Source organism: Epinephelus fuscoguttatus, linkage group LG5 (assembly GCF_011397635.1).
Source record: "Epinephelus fuscoguttatus linkage group LG5, E.fuscoguttatus.final_Chr_v1".
Classification (NCBI taxonomy): domain Eukaryota; kingdom Metazoa; phylum Chordata; class Actinopteri; order Perciformes; family Serranidae; genus Epinephelus; species Epinephelus fuscoguttatus.
In genome coordinates, this window is record NC_064756.1 from 15710943 (window position 1) to 15731053 (window position 20111).

General features: G+C 43.3%; 1 protein-coding gene across 1 annotated transcript in view; it reads right to left on the bottom strand.

The window, feature by feature from the left end:
* dner (delta/notch-like EGF repeat containing) overlaps positions 1-19798 on the bottom strand; it is a 94742-nt gene extending 74944 nt beyond the window's left edge. Inside the window, exon 1 of the mRNA XM_049575936.1 lies at positions 19202-19798. Coding sequence (XP_049431893.1) covers positions 19202-19540 — 339 coding nt within the window. The 5' untranslated portion in view covers positions 19541-19798. The remainder of the gene's footprint in view (positions 1-19201) is intronic.
* Between the last annotated feature and the right edge of the window lie 313 nt (positions 19799-20111).

Below are 20111 nucleotides of genomic sequence, written 5' to 3' on the forward strand. Positions count from 1 at the left end.
ACAAGTGTGTGGTGAGAACACTAGGGTGGAGCAAACAAGACTAATACAGAACAGGTGTGAATGGAAGACTCTTGGAACAGGGAAGGACTAATGAGACAGGTGTGATGGAAAACAGGCGGGAAAACACACAAAGACAGGAAGTAAAACCAGACACAACACATGAGGAGAGAATCTACAAAATAAAACAGGAAGCACATTAAACATGAATGAATAACGTGGAACAAGGACCACAAAGAGAAAACTCCAAAGACCATAGGATAACAGAATATAAACAAGAACCCAGCATCACGACAGTCAGTCGGAGTCCACTTGAAAAGGTGGTCAAGAGTATGGTCCAGGTGTGAACACATAAGTGGACAGATATTTATCGAGATTACAAGGAGGTTAACCATTTATGAAACAGTCTCAGTATAATGCTGATGCCCCTACATCAAGCGGCACAGACACAGACAGACCCAGATCCGGCTTTCCAACCCCCATTATGCCACTGAACAGTGTCGATCATTAGACAGACGTCACTTGGCTTCACTGACAGTCTATTTGTGAACAGTATGCAGGCTAATGTTGGTCGTAACCAACGCCAGCATAAAAAAAAACAGCCTCTTCTTCAGTGTCCCACATAAGTAGGAAAACAAATCTCTGCCCCGTTAACTCTCTCTGCCAATCACAGATACGCTATGTCACACTCATCACTGTCATAGGTGAGTACAGAGACTGACTGCACAGCGTCTCAGCTGACATGTTCACTGACACCCTGGGAATCTCAGTAACTGCACAATTTCATGCTTAACTCTTTGTGCGAACACAGTGACATGCATAATATCATATAACTTTTAACATATCATCCAGTTTGTTATACTCAGACAATCTATAGAGCGTGGTGAATACAGTACAGGAAACAACCTGAATCTTTTTGACCATATGATTCTTGTTTTCCCACCATCACCAACACCAACGGAGTATACTGCCTCTACTGTCCTCAGTGGTATCTTGCACAAAAATGGCCTGTAATTTTTGAGACCTGTGTGTATCATATTATCTCATGAGGAATGGTAAAACCCTCAACAGCTACATTGACAGATAACAGAGACTTACTTGGGAAATAAGAGCTTTAATGTTTGCTGTGTTGCCTTGAAATAGTGAGGAAAACTTTGTTTTTCTTGCACAGCTTAGGTAAATGAAGAATCCAGAGCCAATCTGCGGCACTAGACACCAGCGTCTGCAGTGATGTGGGCGCTATGCCGGACCGTCGTGGTGAAGAGGACGCTAAGTCGGAAGGCAAAGCTTTCGATTTACTTGTCCATCTATGTCCCAACCCTCACCCATGGTCATGAGCTCTGGGTAGTGACTGAAAGAATGAGGTCTTGGATACAAGCAGCCTAAATGAGCTCCTCCGTGGGGTGTCTGGGCTCAGCCTTAGAGATAGGGTGAGGAGCTCGGAGTAGAGCCACTGCTCCTTCGCTTCGAAATCAGCCAGTTGGTTCGGGCATCTGATCAGGATGCCTCCTGAGCGCCTCCTGTTTGAGGTGTTCCGGCACGTCCAACTGGTAGGACGCCACTCATCTGGCTTGGGAACGCCTTGGGGTCCCCCAGGAGGAGCTGGAATCTGTTGCTGGGGAGGGACGTCTGGAATACTTTGTTCAGCCTGCTGCCCCTGCAACCCGGCTTTGGATAAGTGGTTGAAAATGGATGGATGGATAGTTTTGCTGTTGTTAAACGTGGTCTCCATTTACTTCACTTAATCAGCAGTGTTTGCTGTTTTTGGATTCTTTGTTCATGAAGGCATGTAAGAAAAACTTCACAAATTCAAGGTAACACAACATATATAATTGATACATAAATGGTCATTTTGTGGATAGAGTATTCCTTTACATGACCACTCATGCATAATGTGGGTATTTATTAGACTGTCATGGTCATGGTGAGGTTTTACAAGCCGCAGTATTGTCGGAGTAGGATTACATCTCTCTCTGACAGTAATAGGCAGCTGTGACCTGACAGTGGACATATGTGTGCGCACATATATAAGTCATACATTATATATCAAGGACGCTGCAGCAAAAACACCACCATTTCAGCAACTGTATTTTCTGTATTTTCTCTGCTGCTGCCCTCTCCAAAACATTAAATCAGACGCAGACTCTGCTGTGAAACACAGAACGCTTAATGATTTGGATGGAAGCCCTCCTCCTGGCTTTTAAGCTGTCGCTCTGTATGACATGCTGTTTCATCATTACTTTCTGCATAAAAAGTTACTACCCCACTGTGATCCGACTTACCAAGGAGTACAAGTATTAGTTGTTATACAAAATGGTAAATTTTGTGCAACAGGTTTGGATATGGATTGTGTGTGTGGTTTACGGTTTATCCAGGGGGGTGAATTATAGTCTAAATAAATGTCTCTCTGCAGGAGAAAAACTCTATAATGCAACATAAAAGACCGTCTGTCTCTCAGGCCACAGCTGGTAGAGATGGATGTCATTCTGTCATTCTACGAGCTCGCTGTTCACTCTGACCTACATACACAGAAGGTTTCTTGCACAACAAGATATCCACTGTATGAAAAAAAGGTGACACCTACTGCTGACATGATTAAACAGGCGGCGGCATGAAAGCAGAACAGTTTCTGGAGCTAAATCAAAGACATGATGAGGCGTCTTGAGGCTTCTGTCGCTATTGAAAACCGATTGATTTTCAGGTCACATTTTATTGTTTTAAATAGGTATGTAGCCGATGTTAAAATAAGCAAAATCCCTTTTTGCTTCATGTCAAGCTAAAAATGGGTTTGGAGCTGGTCCTGCTGCCACAGGGAATCAGTCACTGAAACCGTGGAAGTGGAACATCCTGTTCCCATTGTCACCTAAAAATCTGTAAATTAGCACCAGGCACTTTACCTGCCTCACAGAAAGTTGGATAAGAGCATTAGAGCTGTGCCGCACAAGAGTATACTGTAAAAACAACAACAACAAAAAAAAAAAAAACTAGAGTACACAAAGGAGAAACATAGAAAACACACCATACCCCAACTCGGTGTGCTCAATGTGGGCCACATGATTTGTTCTGCTCCCTTTCTGAATAAAAAAGAAACTAGGCGCACAGGAAGTAGCTGACATTTTCTGCTTGGTGTTATGTGCTCTCCACCTGTTGATCTTTTGGCTACCCTCTCATTGCTCTGTTGCCATGGAGACCCCAGAAGAGGAATGGGGGCACAGCGATGAAAACTGGGCCTCTTAGTAGGAGGTGGACACCGGACATGTATCATCGCTGTCCTCCCACCGGCTCTGTCCCTGAAGAGGAGGAAGATGTTTTTAGAAGCCACGACAGTGAAGACGCAGCTTTTCATTCTGTTTGAGGAGCTCCAGATCTTCTCCAGCGACGCCTACGTGAATATGATCGAACCGTAACAGAAGGAGGGATAACAGGAGGAAGGATCTGAATCGACAATACTGAATATGATTCAGGGGATTTATTTTCTGAACATAGTTGTGTTGTGTTCATTTGAGAGGGGATCTAAATTGTTGATTTCAGTGTGTCCAAATAAGAATTGATGTAAATGTTAATAATGTAATAAGGTGATCGTGTTGATTACTGAAGCACATTTGAAGGATATTTTTGCTTTTGTGAACAAATGCCATGAAAAGACGAAAACTAACAATGTCTTAGTCCATAATTCAATATGGTCTGACTCTATGGCACCTAACACTAAACAGTAAACACTCTTTTCCCAACAAAAACAAGTCACAAATGTTTGATTTCATTCTTTAAAAAGGCTCAGTAATTTCCTAAAACACCTGGGCACTGTAGTTTTTAGCAAATATTAATCAAATGGGAGGAAATTGTGCATTTGTTTGGGACTATTTTCGGCAGCGGACTGATACACGTTTGTTGTATTTGTGAGTATTTATGGCAGCAGGACAGCGTATTTGAATCGAAACAAATTACATGCTCATTGTAATGACAGAACATTGTGGCTCCTTTAGATCTTTTAAATAGTTTTTGGACAACAACGGAGCTCTACAGCACAGAGGAAGAATCTAGAAATACTCAGCAGTTGTTACAAAGCCAATACAGCGACATATCAGAGCAGCATCGGGAGCATCAGTCATCACCAGTGCCAGCGTTTGTACGTGGAGCCAATGTGGGCAGTAAATGAGCTTCGGTCCTTGAAGAGAAAAACCTGCACACTGCTCTTGCTCAGCTTCACAATTTAATAGTAACGCTAACGTTTTGGTCCTCCTGGACCTTTGTCAAGAGTGTTCAGCACTATTATTTCCAACACTGAGCTTGAATAGAAACTGCTCCACCCATTTCACAGGTGTGCACAGGTGTGGGGGAATTGATCAGCTGTGGATGTGTTTCTCAATAATTCAATGATTGACCACAGCCTGTGCACCTTATGTCACATATCCCACAAAGGACAGAACAAGGGAACAAGAAAAACATAGGAGACACCTGGAAAACTCAAGCTCCTTACTCAATAAGAGCTATTTACAAGATTATTTACAAAAAATGTTGATCTTATGAATGAACACTTGGCTTGGCAGCTTTCATAAATCACTCAAAAATGTTCATCATTGTAACACAAAGTTTTGGTGTTGGTGAAAACACTTTAGGTCATGGGCGCATTAGAATGAGTCAGCATGTCTGGTGAGATCTGTTGAGTTGTTATGATTCAGTTTATTTATTGGACTTCAACATTTGTAGTCGGGCTGAATTATAGCTTATTTTTAAAAAGTTTCAAAACTTTCTGTAAAATACTGTGAACACAAAAGGCCAGAAGAGGGCAATCTCATAAATGTGTAAAAAGCCCTGCTGATAAACAGCGATTGACTGCTGATCAGTGAAGGTTGATGCGATCAGAGCAGAGCGGTTGGAGGCGGATGAATCGGCAGGAGACTTTGCTCCAGACAGGATCGATTCCTCCCGGCTGAGAGCTCCACTCTCCCCCACAGCTTAAAAAAAATGTAATGCACATCACTGCTCACCAGTTACCCACACACTGAATATATGATTTTAAATCCCATCATAAACACTTACTGCTTTTATAAAGATGGATTTATATAGAAACTGACTCCTGCTTCGGTTCAGATAAACCTTATGTGTGTCTTATTTTATGACACGATGACAGAAAACTTAGAGGCACTGCGCAGTTTCAGATGTGACGTTGAATTTTAAAGAAGTTTTAAGTAAATTTATATTGATGTAGCTGCATCTGAATTTAAAAAGCACCCTGCAGTGTGTAAAAGTTAACTTTGTATTTCAGGTTCATTAACTGAACCAAAATGTGCCAATAAATTTGAGTTACATGTGCGTATTCGTGTTAGTGCCATCCTATCACTACAATTAATATTGCTTTTCACAAAAACTCAATTTTAGGTGAACTTCTTCATCATTTCAGGTCGAATATTTGGTTTTTGATGAATACATTTCCAGCACAATCCCCAACAGACAGCCAAATTTTCCACAGCGTCTCTCCTATCAACTGGCAGACAGGCCCAGCTGTTAATACGAGCTAATCTCTGTGTCTAACGCCTGAAGCTGGTGACTGCGCCTCGCTCCTCTCTCCGTCACAGATGCTCTGCTGGTCCTGAAGGGATTTTTTTGGGATTAAGCTGGCATTTATTGTCTGCGGCTAAGAGAAAATGTTCGCGACACACACCAGTTCACACACACACACACACATACACACACAGCATGTTGGCTTGTCTCCCAGTTGGCTTCATTAAATAACATATTGTCAGATCAACTTAACTGACAAGTTGTGTGAGTGCCTGTGTGAGGAGGAGACAGCAGGAGTCAGTTCTGCATCTGTCACTGAGTCACCATGTTTTGGAAGCCAGAAGGGCAGCGGAGCAGAGGATGATACACACACTAACTCCGCTGTCAGCCCCTCCTCTATACACTAAAACACACTTTTATGGATCTGTGTTGGTTTCCCCGTGGATGTGTGGTTCCTCTAATCCGAACCAACTACAATGCCTTTTGAGACAAGTGCACTCGGTAGAGAGCAGATCTCCACCAGGTGGCCAAGGTGGTTGAGCTTTTCGCAGCCACTCTATACAATTCTTGTGATTCCAGCAGATGCATTTCAGAGGCTCGCAGAAGCTTCGAAAAGAAGACGTGCCTCGTCATTTTCAACTGAGCCACAGCATAACTGGACATTGAGTGGTATTAACTTTGTCAGCAGGTTACAGCACACAAAGTAGAAGGCAATTACAATTTAATAAAGAGCAAAAAAGACACCACTTAACTACTTACTTAATTCATGTAGCAATAACACTCTGTTTTCTTTGATCAACAGTGCTCATATTTAAAGTGAAATTTCGGTTTATTTCAACCCGTCTCCTATCGTCCTAAATTTGTTTCAAGTCACTAGTGACATAGAAATAATAGTTAGCATGTTAGCCGTTAGCCTAGATACAGCCGTAGCGTCAGACCTGTCAAAACTTAATTGAACGGGCATCCTTTCAAGTGCAAAGTTAGTTCACTAAACAAGCTTTTTCTCCACAAAGACCGCCTCATATCGTTAGGATAAATGTCAGAGGACATATAGAAAACGACATGTAAACGTGTTGTCTTACCTTACCGGTGGGGTGCCATGTTTGTTGTTTACCATTTAGCTAAGGTTGCAACGGTCCCATTCCTTGCAACAGAGGTATTCCTCTTCTGTGGGCATTGGGGCACAGCATTCACGGGTAACGATACACCAATCTCCAGAGCTAAAGCCTCCCAGCAGCCATTCCTCCTCTGTCGTCCTCTACCTGTTGTGCCTCTCTCTCTCCTCCTCCATTCTTCAATTTCACGAAGCTCTTCGTCAGTTTATTCTGGCTCAAATAAATAAGGGCGGCCATTAAATCAAATTCCTCCTCCACAAAGTCGAAGTCTGGCAAAAAGTCAGCCATTATCTATAAATCTTTCATAAAATAAATGAATGAATGAACCTTTCAGGCTACTGTCCGGTTCTGCCTTGCAGCTGCTGCGGCTTGTTCTCACAATATTTCAGGCACGGTATGAGATCGCTGCTTGTTCTCGCGATATTTCGGCCACGCTTTGGGAAGCAGCGGTAAATGGTAAACACACGGTAAGATAAGACAACAACTCTGAAGACCACCTAAATGTGGAATGTTAGTATATAGGCTTTCCACATCAAGAGACGATGGCTGCCCTTATTTATTTGAGCCAGAATACATTGACGAAGAGCTTTGTGAAACTGAAGAATGGAGGAGGAGAGAGAGAGGCACAACAGGTAGAGGACGACAGAGGAGGAATGGCTGCTGGGAGGATTTAGCTCTGGAGATTGGTGGTGTAACGTTACCTGTGAATGCTGTACCCCAATGCCCACAGAAGAGGAATACCTCTGTTGCAAGGAATGGGACCGGTTGCAGCCTTAGCTAAATGGTAAACAACAAACATGGCACCACACCGGTAAGGTAAGACAACACGTTTACATGTCGTTTTCTATATGTTCTCTGACATTTATCCTAACGATATGAGGCGGTCTTTGTGGAGAAAAAGCTTGTTCAGTGGACTAACTTTGCACTTGAAAGGATGCCCGTTCACTTACATTTTAACAGGTCTGACGCTACGGCTGTATCTAGGCTAACGGCTAACATGCTAACTATTATTTCTATGTCACTAGTGACTTGAAACAAATTTAGGACGATAGGAGACGGGTTGAAATAAACCGAAATTTCCCTTTAAGTGTAGAGCATCAGACTGAATTTACAAACGCACCATGTCAGGTTACTCACTCTCCCGGACCACGAGTGTTAATTGAATAAGTAAACACTGACCAACAGGACCAGACTGGACGAACCGTACAGTGACACTCACTCAGTGGATGGATGCTTTGACAGGACTGCAGAGGGTGGGATGGCTTTGTGGTTGATTACTCTGCCAATCTTACAAAGGAAAAGACACTTGAACTGTTTCCTCCTGTTTGTTTTGCTATCAAAGCTAACGTAATGCGCTAAAAAGTTAGCGTTATGGAGAAATCCAACATTCCTCTTAATACCTCCCCAATTTCTGATGAGGTGGACATGATAACCTTTAATACACATAACGTTATTCATCCCTACAACAGGAAGTACTTTTCCTGAACCTGATATGAAGCGTGTGCGGCACATGTGAGCATTTTTGACGGGCAATAAAATTTAAATTTTGAGCCATGACTCCTTCCAATCTGGCTCCCAATAACACAACAAAGATGACATTTTAAGACTCCTATGCAGCCTACAGCCCTGTGGTGGAGAGTCGTGTTTTGCCTCCAGCTAACAAACTGACGTCATTGTCACATCGGCCCTAAAAGGGTCTGAATAGCCATGCGTATGCCGGATTCAGTTGTAAATCCACCCTGATGTGGTAATTTATTCTTACACTGTTATCTGAACATTCTGCTTTAGCTTCTATCTTTTTAACCTGTTTTCTCCGCAAAGTCAGTTTGACATCTTGGATAAATCCTTTAAATGCATATTGACTCTAAATGTTAAATTTTAATCTAAATGTTAAATCTCTTATATTTAACATTTAGATTTAACATTTAAATTTAGATTTAACATTTAGATTTAACATTAGATTAAGATTTAACATTTAGATTTCAATTTAACGTTTAGATTTAATATTTAGGTTTAACATTTAATATTTAGGTTTAACATTTAATATTTAGATTTAACATTTAGATTTAACATTTAGGTTTAACATTTAATATTTAAATATAACATTTAGATTTAACATTTAGGTTTAACATTTAATATTTAGATTTAACTGTGACATTATATTTAACATATTTCAAATACTGCTGCAAATGTGGTAAAAAGTGACTTTAAAAAATTCACACCACTTTTTTAAAGATTGTTTGAAGCTAAATGTGGCAAAATGTTGATGTTAATTTCAGTGTGAGTGACTTTACAAACGGCACGCCATAACTGCGTACGTCTATTAGCACTGATTAGACTGTCTTAGCAGTTAGGCTCATTTGCATTGAAAGGGGCCAACTTTGCACCAAATGTACCGTATGCACATGATCTAATTAAATATGTGGATACAGCACAGGGGCACCAGTGTTTGCATGGCAGCCAAGTTAGAGGTGCATTTTTCCTTTAGTGGACACTTGCGGAGAATTTCACCGTATCTCTTTGAGTGTTGTCCATCCACTGAATACATTACACCACATTTATTGCTGTTTATAGCAGTCCAGTGTGTAAGAAAATGTGACTCAACACAAAACAAAAACAACATTTGAGCGTAGGAGGGAGCAGACTGAACCACAAGCACTAAGAGACTGTGACGTGAGGGAATATGGACATGATTTGTTTACTTGTGTTTTTATGTATAATTAAACACTGTGCTTTTTTGTTTTATCAGTATGAATTTAAGGAAGTTTAGTTGTTGCATGGTAACAACGAATAGGGATCAAAATAAACAAAAAACATGCTTCTTATTTATAACAGGGTTTTTTTTTTTATCTAATTCTTATTGTAGGGCTCGTTGTCATATAGGTCTCATATCAAATGTAGGCACGAAAATCACAAGAAAACTCAAAGGCACATTTTTAAACAACTGAAATGCTTGTTGTTTAAATGTTGAAAAAGAAAGTGCCTTGGAGGTTTCTTGTGAGTTTTGTATCTACATGTAACCCAAGAGCACCTCAAACAAACTCGAGTCCAGTGTGCACTCCTAACATTTTTTAAATTTCAAATATTTGTTATGTTTTATGAATTCAAATAAGATGTTTTCTTTGGGGCCACATGTATTGTGTACTTGGTACGATATTAGCCGACAAGATCTGCCATTTTGTTTGCTTCATTCATCCGATCTGACATTGTGGTTATGTCGTCTTTGCCCTGACAAGTCGGTTTATCTATTCTCTTGACATCATTTTTAACTGACACAAAAGCTGCTACAACCTGCCGACTTACACCAACCTGTACAGCTACAGTATGTCAGTCTCATGTCACCATTTATGTAGTAAACATGTATACAACCAAAGTTCACAGGGCTTAATGACTACAGATTCCTGACCTCTGTGGCTATAAAGTCTTTTGAGTACCTCTAAACCATTATCAGCCCACTCCTGGACACCCTGCAGTTCACCTACAGAGCCAACAGGTGTTAGAGGGTGATTGTCCCTCCAGGACCTGCACGCCTCCAGGACCCTGAGGCAGACTGTTAACCTCTACATATTCCTGGGAGAAATTTGCATGCTTATGCACAAACTTCTAAATACGGCACAGCTCTTTCATTTTAATTCAGATATATTGCTCATATTTTTTCATATCGTTGTTATAGCACACAAATCACTGACGCAGAGAATAAAGACGAACACAGGAGACAGAACATGAGAAGCATATACACAGTGCTTGTTAGTTTTATACTGAACTGAACCAGACAGTCAGAATCAACACTGAACTTGAGCTGTACGAGCGGTGATGTGTTCACTTACTGCCGTACATGCTGAAGCGAAGTTGGACCATAATGCGACCTTGTTGCCTAGGAAAAAAGTTAACCAACTGCAGTCAGTGGATGCACACACACACTTCCCTACTAGTTCATACACTCATGCTGACAGCACTGACAACGACACTAATCATTAGAAGCAGCACAACAATGATGGCATCAGAGCAGAGGGTTATTACAGGGGTGAAATGCTGCTGAGTAAGAGCTGCTCTGCCCTTTCTTGCGGCTGGTGACACAACTCGCTGCTCCATTAAATTTATAAATAGCAACGAGGGCAGACAAAAAGCAATAAAAAAACACCTAAACTAAACCACTGGGAGAAATGTAATGACTTCTTTTCTATCCAGGACAGAGAGGAGGAAGTTTCACCGCCAGACTCGAGAAAAATGAAAGAGCCAATGACACAGAGATAAGAGCCCTGTTCACGATGAGTGGCAGCAATTAAAGACAGAAACACAGGATGAGATGTGTGAGCGAGTCAGGAGGGCTTTACAAATGCAGCAACTGATTAGACTGTGCTTAAAGAAACAAGGAATCAAAACAAAAAAAGAAGCAGAGATGAAACATGACTGTAGTCAGACATATTTTAATATTTTCCAGGTGATGCAGCAGAGCTGTGTTTACTGTACACGATGCCTTCAGATGAATTCTGTGCTGCTCTGTAACCAGTCGTCTTGTGAATAATGTTTTTCTAATGCCTTCAGCTGTCTTATGGTAGATAACACGTGCAACATTTTCATTTTTAGGGATTAAGGTGGTTGTAATGTGACCTGAAATATAGGGAAATTTATTCTACAACCATGATGTGTAGCAGCTCCTTGAGGCTGTACTTTAAATGAGCTAAATGCTAACGTTAGCAGGCTAAAGATGAATTCATAGTTTCCAAGTCTGTGTCCAAAAGGCCTCAGTGTGGTCCACGTGACATAAATGTCATCATCCACCCGTGTCAGTGACGGTCCATGCTGGCAGACAATAGACAATAAAATTAACAGATGCAGCTACGGTGACATCACCTATTGGTCTGTGGACTCCTGTTTTGAAGCCTTGAGTTCAGCTTTTTGTGCCGTCACCATCTTGGTTTTTGGAGCCAGAGGTGACCATACATGAGTGAGAAGCTGTGGCTGTGGAGGAGCGAGGGATGGATCTGACTGAGGAGGCGAGGCCACAATCAGCAGTCAGCCTGTCACTCAAGGCTGCCCGCCCTTTATTACGTGTAACTTTCAGTCTTAATAAAATGCAAATGGGTGAGTCATATAAAAATTAATCCCCCATACAGTTGTTATGAAGGAGGAAATTAGCTATGGAGACCAGTTTGTAAATATGTTTATTTCTACTGTTAAGTTGGGCATCGTAACATGGGGGTCTATGGGGACTGGCTCACTTCTGGAGCCAGCCTCAAGTGGCGATTAGTGGAATTGCAGTTTTTGGCACTTCATCCCAGAATGTCGATCCTTAGGGCAGACCCTTGTGCGGATGTCAATATGCACAGCAGCTCAGTTTTTGTGAACGCATGGACTACATGTATAACAAGTGTGACAACTGCTCATGCTCCAATCATAAAATATTATCTCTCTCTCAAAGAAGAAGAAGAAACAAACATTCACAAACAGGACCTATACATGTATTAAATAAAGAGATGTCAGAATGAGGGGGCTGTTCATGTACAGGCACCCCAAGCAGCTGGGAGTTCAGTGCCTTGTTCAAGGGCAAGGAGGCAAACTGGTACCTCTCCGGCTACCAGTCCATGTATTCGGTCCAGACCGGGACTTGAACCTCCAATCCTCCGATTCCCAACCCAAGTCCTGATGGACTTGCAGCAGTCCAGTCTCGTCCAAAACACTGCAGTCAAGCCCGCTGGCCATCACATAGTGGTGAAGTTAGTTTTAAGTCCAGACCCTTCTTAGATTTAGTTTCCCCCCAAGTCAGCAGGACAACGGCAAGCTCACCTCCCAGCCCTCCTGTTTACTTCTGGGGGCTAACACAGACCCTCACCTGCACTATGAGTAGAACCTGGTGCATGTCCACATGACTGCAGCTGTCTGCAGACGTTCAGTGCAGACATCTTTACTGTGCCTTAATATGTTCACAGGCAAAAATGCAAAAGTGTTGCTGTTCAGCAGGTATTACCATGTCCACCATCTTAGTTTAGCCTGTCAGCATGCTTTTTCAGGTCTTTGGCCTCAAACTTAAGTGTTGGACAAAGTGAAATTTGATTCTAGGTTAAAAAAAATTTGGTTCTAGATGAAAAGTTAAGAGACCACATTACAATTCATGAATTCCATGAAAGTCCAATAGTGGAGATATTTCTCTCTGAGCCAAAAATATGAACCTCATGGTGATGCTGGAGGAAAAGTCAGGGGCTCACTTCAGCAGGATTCATCCTCTGGGGACCACATGTCTGTACAAATGTTCACTTCATCCAGTAACTGTGGCGAGGTTTCAGTCTGGAACAAAATGGTGGACCGAATGACCAACATCTGTAGAACCTGCTAGCGTGGCTACAAATGTAAATATCTAACTCAATATAGAATCTCAATCGCAAATGCTACTGAACGAGCTAACCTGGTCAAAAGTAGATCTAATATATGACTTGCAGCTGTAATAACGGACACCATAGGTGACCACAGCGATCAATACACAGAGCATGAGCACTTGGTGTTGAGCCACTCATGTCCTCTGCAGACCATCATCCATATGTATCAGTCCTCACTAACCCATCATACCACCACCTACTCACGCGCTTCCCACAGATCAAAAGGCCGGGTGATGTGTGATATGGAAATTACCAAAGTGATTGGCCACGAGCCCTCCGGCTCAAAGGCAGCACGGTCCGCCTCGTAACATCTAAGGACATCAACATGAATAGTGATAGCTCAGTGATAATAGCTCAAAGGAGTCTTTTTTTTGGTTGATGGGTAGCTGCTGTATCAAAGGTACCGGCAGGGTTATAAGCAGCCTGTTACCAAAGTGACATGGCTGCTTTCATCAAACCATCCGTAACTGATCACATGTGGATGTTTCTCTTTGCCAATGATGCAACAGTTTGCAGCTGTTTACCAGAATCTCTTTTTGTTGTAAAGACTCTCTAAGAGGACAAGCTCTTTCTCCAGTAGTTTGGACACTTGACAAGTTTACTCTTGCGCCACCCTCAGGCCCAAATGTCAACTTTGTGCACAGTGATAGGATCTAAAAGACACATTTCCCCTCACGCTGAGCTGCTTTAATTTTAACGATCCATTCCTGTGGCTCCAAACTCAGACAATCTCTGCATGTTTAATCTGTCAAAAATAATCTGTCCAACCAATTTATTCTGTGGTTTGTAATGAACATTGTAGCCTCTAGGGCCTGGTAGAATAGCTTCATGTAGCCTTAACAGAGACCTCATTATCAGTACTGTAAGGTGTTTGAAAGTACAGTGAGAGAAACTGCAATACTGCAGTAATCATCAGAAAAAGATAAACATAATGCATCTTTATTCAGATATAGAGGAGAAGATAGACTAAAATAAATTAGCATCCTACTGTGTAAGAGCCAGGTAGAAATGATGAAATTCATCACTGGCCAAGAAGCTTTCTTAATATGTTAATTTCTTTATGTTTTCCCATGTCACTACATTTTACAATAACTTTCAGACTACATCAGGTCATGCAGACGACGACATGTGATGCAAAGGAATTTCATTTTGATATTGATATTGTCTTGAATGTCCATTCATTTATCCATTTTCCATAACCATTTATTCTGTTGGGGGTCACGGGGGGCTGGAGCCTATCCCAGCTGACATTGGGCGAGAGGCAGGGTACACCCTGGACAAGTTGTCAGACTATCACAGGACTGACACATAGAGACAGACAAGCATTCACACTCACATTCACACCTATGGACAGTTTAGAGTCACCAATTAACCTGCATGTCTTTGGACTGTGGAAGGAAGCCGGAGTACCTGGAGAAAACCCACGCTGACACAGGGAGAACATGCAGGCTCCACACAGAAGGGCTCCCACACCCCAGGGTTCTACTTTCTACTTCCATACTTACAGCCCAGACATGCTCAGACCAGGCCCATCTCAGAACTAAACCTTCTTTCAATTCTCAACTACACACCTGTAAAATCTCACGACTGCATCTTGCACGGTCGTGATGCTACTGCTTCGACAAAATAAAACCCCTAGCAGAATACTCAAAGCCGTTTTGAGTAATTATCATTTGCTGCAGCCCTGCTTGATTTCAGCCCCCCACCCCCCACCAAAAGGAACCAACGTGGCGAAAGCTGAAATTGCCTTTTTGAGGAACACCAGCCCAGACCATATGGAAGATCTCCTTTCCTGAATAAACAACACTAGTGAGGTTAACAAAAGTAATTCAGTAAAAACAGCATTAAAAAGAAGTCCCTCTTAGAGTCCATTGACACACACACACACACACACACACACACACACACACACAGCATACGTATGTATATATACATATATATATGTGTGTGTACCATATAGTGTATAAATAGAGCCATGTTTCTTGTGGTTTGTATCTCTCCTCTGACTAACAAGTCAGGGATATCAAAGGGACCAAACGCTGGTGATGAGCTTTGAGCTCTGCCTAATTGGATGCAGCTCGGGCTGTATCTGTAGCAGCAGAGTGAACGGCCTTGGGAGACAAGCGCTGACCGCCACACACACACACACACACACACACACACTCTCTCTATCCACGCAATTACAATAAAACAGCTTCAGCGCTCGGCTTTGTTTACTCTCACTGAGTCCTGTCAAGAGGTGGATTTTTTATAATGCAACAACAATCGTCACATATAGGCTGTCTGGAAAAGAAAATATAGTTTACCAAATGAATTCCACCTTCCTCTTCTTCTCACTCGAATTGCAAGTGAAGGAATCTTGGATGTAAATAGTTTTCTCACTGCGTTCCCGTCTTAACATCCAATTAACAGCTTTAGTCTGTCGCAGAGTCTTGAGACAAATAAGAAAGCTGCAAAGTGTGAGATCATTTAAAATGTTTCCAAAGCAAATCAAGTTATTTCAAGAATGTGGCTGAAGTGCATCGAGTTCTTTAATACTGAGGTGGTGCATCATCTGTCAACTTCATGTCACTGTAGCAGAGTTCACAAGACATGCGACTGCACCAGAAACAAAACGTGTTTTCAACTAGCTTAGGCAATAAGGCAACAAGATTAAAGGTATAGTTAGACAGGATGGGAAATGTACTTATTAGCTTTCTTGTTGAGAGTTAAATCAGGAAATTGAAACCACACTCAAAGTGGTATCATCTAACTCTCTTAATATCAAACTACTTCTTTAATATGTTCTTTCAAAGAAGCACTGATGGGGAAAGCAGAGGGGAAACATCTGAAAATCACAGTAAGAAGCCTGAACACTTAAATAATGCTGATAAAACAGTGAAACAGTGAGCTAAGAGCTAAAAATCATCATCACGAGGATCAAAAAGCCTCCAGTTCATCACAGCTCTGTAACACTCCATGCAGGCTTATTAAGCTGAGGCAGAACTATCGGCTGCAGGAACAGCTAAATTACTTCTGCACTTCCTCAGAGATACCACCTCTCTCCCCACCTCCAGTCCCACACCCCCTCTCCAAATAACAGCAAAATAAAAAATGCATCCTGTGTTCATAATGCCAGGGCTGTAAACCTCAGTCTGCAAATTCTGCCATGATCCACTGCTTTCATATAGCTGCGTGGCTGAGCAAACCAGCAAGAGCTCCCTGGACCTGCTTCATGACAGATGGCTGTTTTGCGCTGCCACAGCCCTATTGTGTTGTTGAGCAAGTTACCAAATCCATCAGGGTGCACAACAGGCCTTTCAATAATGAATAAGCCAGCGGCTGAGAAGCTAATAACTCAGAGAAAGGCCAGTGGCTGTGAATTTCAACAGGACAGCTTACAGGCTGCCGTCTAGAAAAGGTGCAGGCTGATATTAAAACTCGGCCGGTTTAACAAGTAGAGTGGGTTTGTTTTCCCCACGGTCCCTGCTGCTGTGGTTTGCATCAGGCTGCTTTGATTCATGCGGTATAAAACACAACCAAGGGGGTGGGGGTGAGGCACAAAGCAGGATTAGCAGCTTAGCCTGATAATTTAAAAAATGTTGCGAAATATCCTCAAATCAACAGGCATGACCGAGTTTTAATCCTAAACCTACCATTCAAGTTTAGTTTTACAGATTCCGCTTGTTTTTTGCTCTAATCCTGCTCTGTGTGCGGCGCCCCAGGTTTGACACACAATTTGAGATAACAGAAAGGAGAGGAAGGTGAGGAGGGTGAGGATATTACACTCATTTACAGCTGGATTTCTTCAAGCTCCAATACCACGACTTTACTTTCTTCAAGAAGAGATACATCTTTTTTTTCCCCATTACTCTCTTCTCTCCATCCTCTCTCCTCCTTCCTTCCATGCTTTCTCTTTCTTCATCTTCTGCTCCTCCTTTCTCACTGGACCATCTGTGTTGTGACGCATGCAGAGGACAGGGGATGCAAACCAGCTCCACGCTCAGCCAATCAGGTCATTTACCAAATCTCAATTGACTGCTGCTCCAGTTTCCATGGAGAGGAAACAACCAGCAGGAGGGGAGCGAAGTGAAAATCAATGATTCCCCCCCGGGGCCCGGCTCTGGGCCCGTGCCGGACCTGAGATTTGGCACATAAGAGGGATAAAGCTGGAGTGGAAGAATACAACTGTGGGCAGCATGCTCAATGAGAGGTGTTTTTTCCTCTTTAGTATCACAAATATTTTTAATAAATGGTGCATGTATTGTCCAGCATCAGGTCAGGCTGTGTGACAACATCATCCTCTGTGGTTTGTGTGGAGCAGAGCGCAGTGAAGTGAGGCAGGCTGCGGAGGTAACAAACTGCAGCTACTTTCTATTCTGAGACATGAAACCAGGACAGCCAAGGAGACAGTGATCGGGTCCCTGGCTGAATGCTCCACTAAATGGCTTCAATTCAATGCCTGCACACCAGCAACAGCACGCTCACCTGCACCTATAGATCAGCATGCATTCACATGATAGGCAAACACACTGTATGCACAGCCACATGTAAACACAAGGGGGGATATGGCTGCCACCTGTTGGTGAGTCTGCTAAAGCTCACCCAGTCACCTTGCCGTTTCTCTCCGTGATGCTGCAGCAGACTCATTTATCCTCTCTGCTGCTGGCGGATGCTCTCTTTCACCCCAGCATGACTCAGAGCGCTGGCTGCCCATTGAGCCTGCTGCGAGCGAGGCTCAGCCACAGTCCATTTATTGTAAAGCGCAAATGAATTACATGCAGTCCGACAGAGGAGCAGGTTTATGTGGAGATCAATGGAGTGCTGAATCAACATGAAAGAGGGCTGCTTCAGAACTTTAAACATCCTTGAACAGATGGAGGAGTAAAAATGATGTGGGAGGAACAAAAGTGCGTATAGCTCAACTTCAGGGATGTGTAGAGGAAGATACGGTCAGTGATGCAGTCATCTTCAAATGGACACACTCAGTGCTACAGGCACAAACCAGAGATGTGATACGATTGAAACAGTCCTGTGCGTCTAATATTTTACTATCAGCCACATGAATGCATTTTTCCAAGGACTCATGATACTGGACAGAGAGTAGGATGCATGGCGGAGACAATAAAAATCTGTGGTCAGATATTCATTCTGCAAACTTCCATCAAACAAAAATGTCAATCAGATGCTTAAAACCAAATCTAAACACGACAGAGGCCATGAGAAGCAGTTAAGAGCTAAAAAAATAAAGTACGAGGAGCTTTGACTCTCAAATCTACTTTGTATTTTTGCATTAGGCAGATGATGATGTGATATTTCGATGATGTTATCATGTAGAGTGATGTTGTTAAGGCACAAGCTTTACCCAGACAGACATAAATAACTTTAAGAAAATGACATGATGTGGAACCTGCAGCAGAAACACACGTCTCCATGACTGTCCAGATGCTCCAGTTAATGATTGCAATGTGGAGACTGGTCCTTTGGCCAGATCATCATCAGTATCCCAGATGTTAACAGATTTACTTATACTTGAATTTCTTATCTCATGCACATATTAGAGCACAGCACAGGGATGCATTCAACATCACCACAGGATTTAGTGCAACTTTCCCCCTCTTCAGTTTGCAAAGATGTAAGAACAAAACTTGTTTACATCATGAGGGGGGAACGCGAAATGTCCAACACTCAACAACTCACACAGTACATGCTTATACACTCACTAACACACACACATGCATCTACAGTTTTCACTCGCATCTCCCTGCTGCCGCTCTTCCCTCCTGTTGCCACAGCAACGCAGCACTCGTCTCCGTGTCTCAGTGACAACACATGCTCCCATTAAAAAGCCATCCGAGAGCAGCAGAGAGCAAGAATCACGCTCACACATGCCGTCATCCACTGTACAGCTCGCGTGCGAGTCAAAAACACAGACAGGGTGCAGGTTTGTTTCACAAGGTGAACCCTCCAGATGATGATGATGATGATGAATAATGGATGATAATGGATTTCTAATGTGCTCAACACAAAAGAAACAGAAGCACAGTCCTATCAAAATACAACTAATAAGCAATTGCAGCTCTGTATTCTCTGCTTTATGAGGTCATTAACACATGAAACAACCCTGACATGTACTCACTCAGCATCTGTCCTCTCAAGAACAAGACCACACACACACTGTGCTCATCATTATCCTGTTTCATTCAGGTAGATGACATCAAAATGTGTCCATACCTCACAGTTGCGTCCGGTGAAGCCCTGGCTGCACGTACAGGTGTACTCCCAGGTGTCCTCTGGCCTGCCAGCGGATGGCAGCGCCAGGCAGAACCCCCCATTGAGGCAGGGTCGTCCCTCGCAGGGGTCCGGACGAGGTGTGGCCTGGGTCGGGGTGGGCTCGGCAGGGGCCGGGGTGTCCGGGGCCAGCTGGAAGGCAGAGGGGACGGCCCCAATGCTGCTGCTGCTGGTGGTGCCCAGGAGCAGGAGGAGGAGAAGCAGGGGGGGTGTGAAGCTCCGTGCGATCTGCGTGGGACGGCAGCAGGGGACTGCCGGCACACTGCCCACACTCATCCTCATCCTCTTAGTCGGGTTTCTTCTTCTTTTGTTGTTGTTGCGTGTGTCTTTCTCCTCTTTCCCTCAGAGCTGAAGCAGCTGCTGTGTGTGCAGCAGCAGAGAGGTGTGTGAGCAACTGTGTGTGTGTGTGAAGGAGAGAGAGGAGGAGACTGGTACAGGATGTGGAGCCTGAGCTGTGCGCAGGCAGAATGACTGAGAGCAGACTGGCTGATGGTGTGGAGGCTGAGGGAGAGAAGGTGGGGATGCAGGAGGAGAAGGGGAGGGCTCTCGGCTCTTTTCCGTCTACGAGTCACAGTGACGATGGTAGCTGACGACACTGCTCCCCAACCCACACCCACACCAAATCACCACCTTCACACACACACATTCCCTCTCCTCTCTCTCCTGGCTTCTCTCTCTCTCTCTCTCTCTCTCACACACACACACACACACACTGCAAGGAGTAGGGAGAGCTCTGCACCCTCCTCATTTAGAGTCTCATCATCCATAACCTCTGCTTGGTGCCAAGGTGGGAGGGAGGTGGCTGTAGTTGGGGAAGACAGAGGAGGAGGAGGGGGTGTTGAGGGTGCTGGTG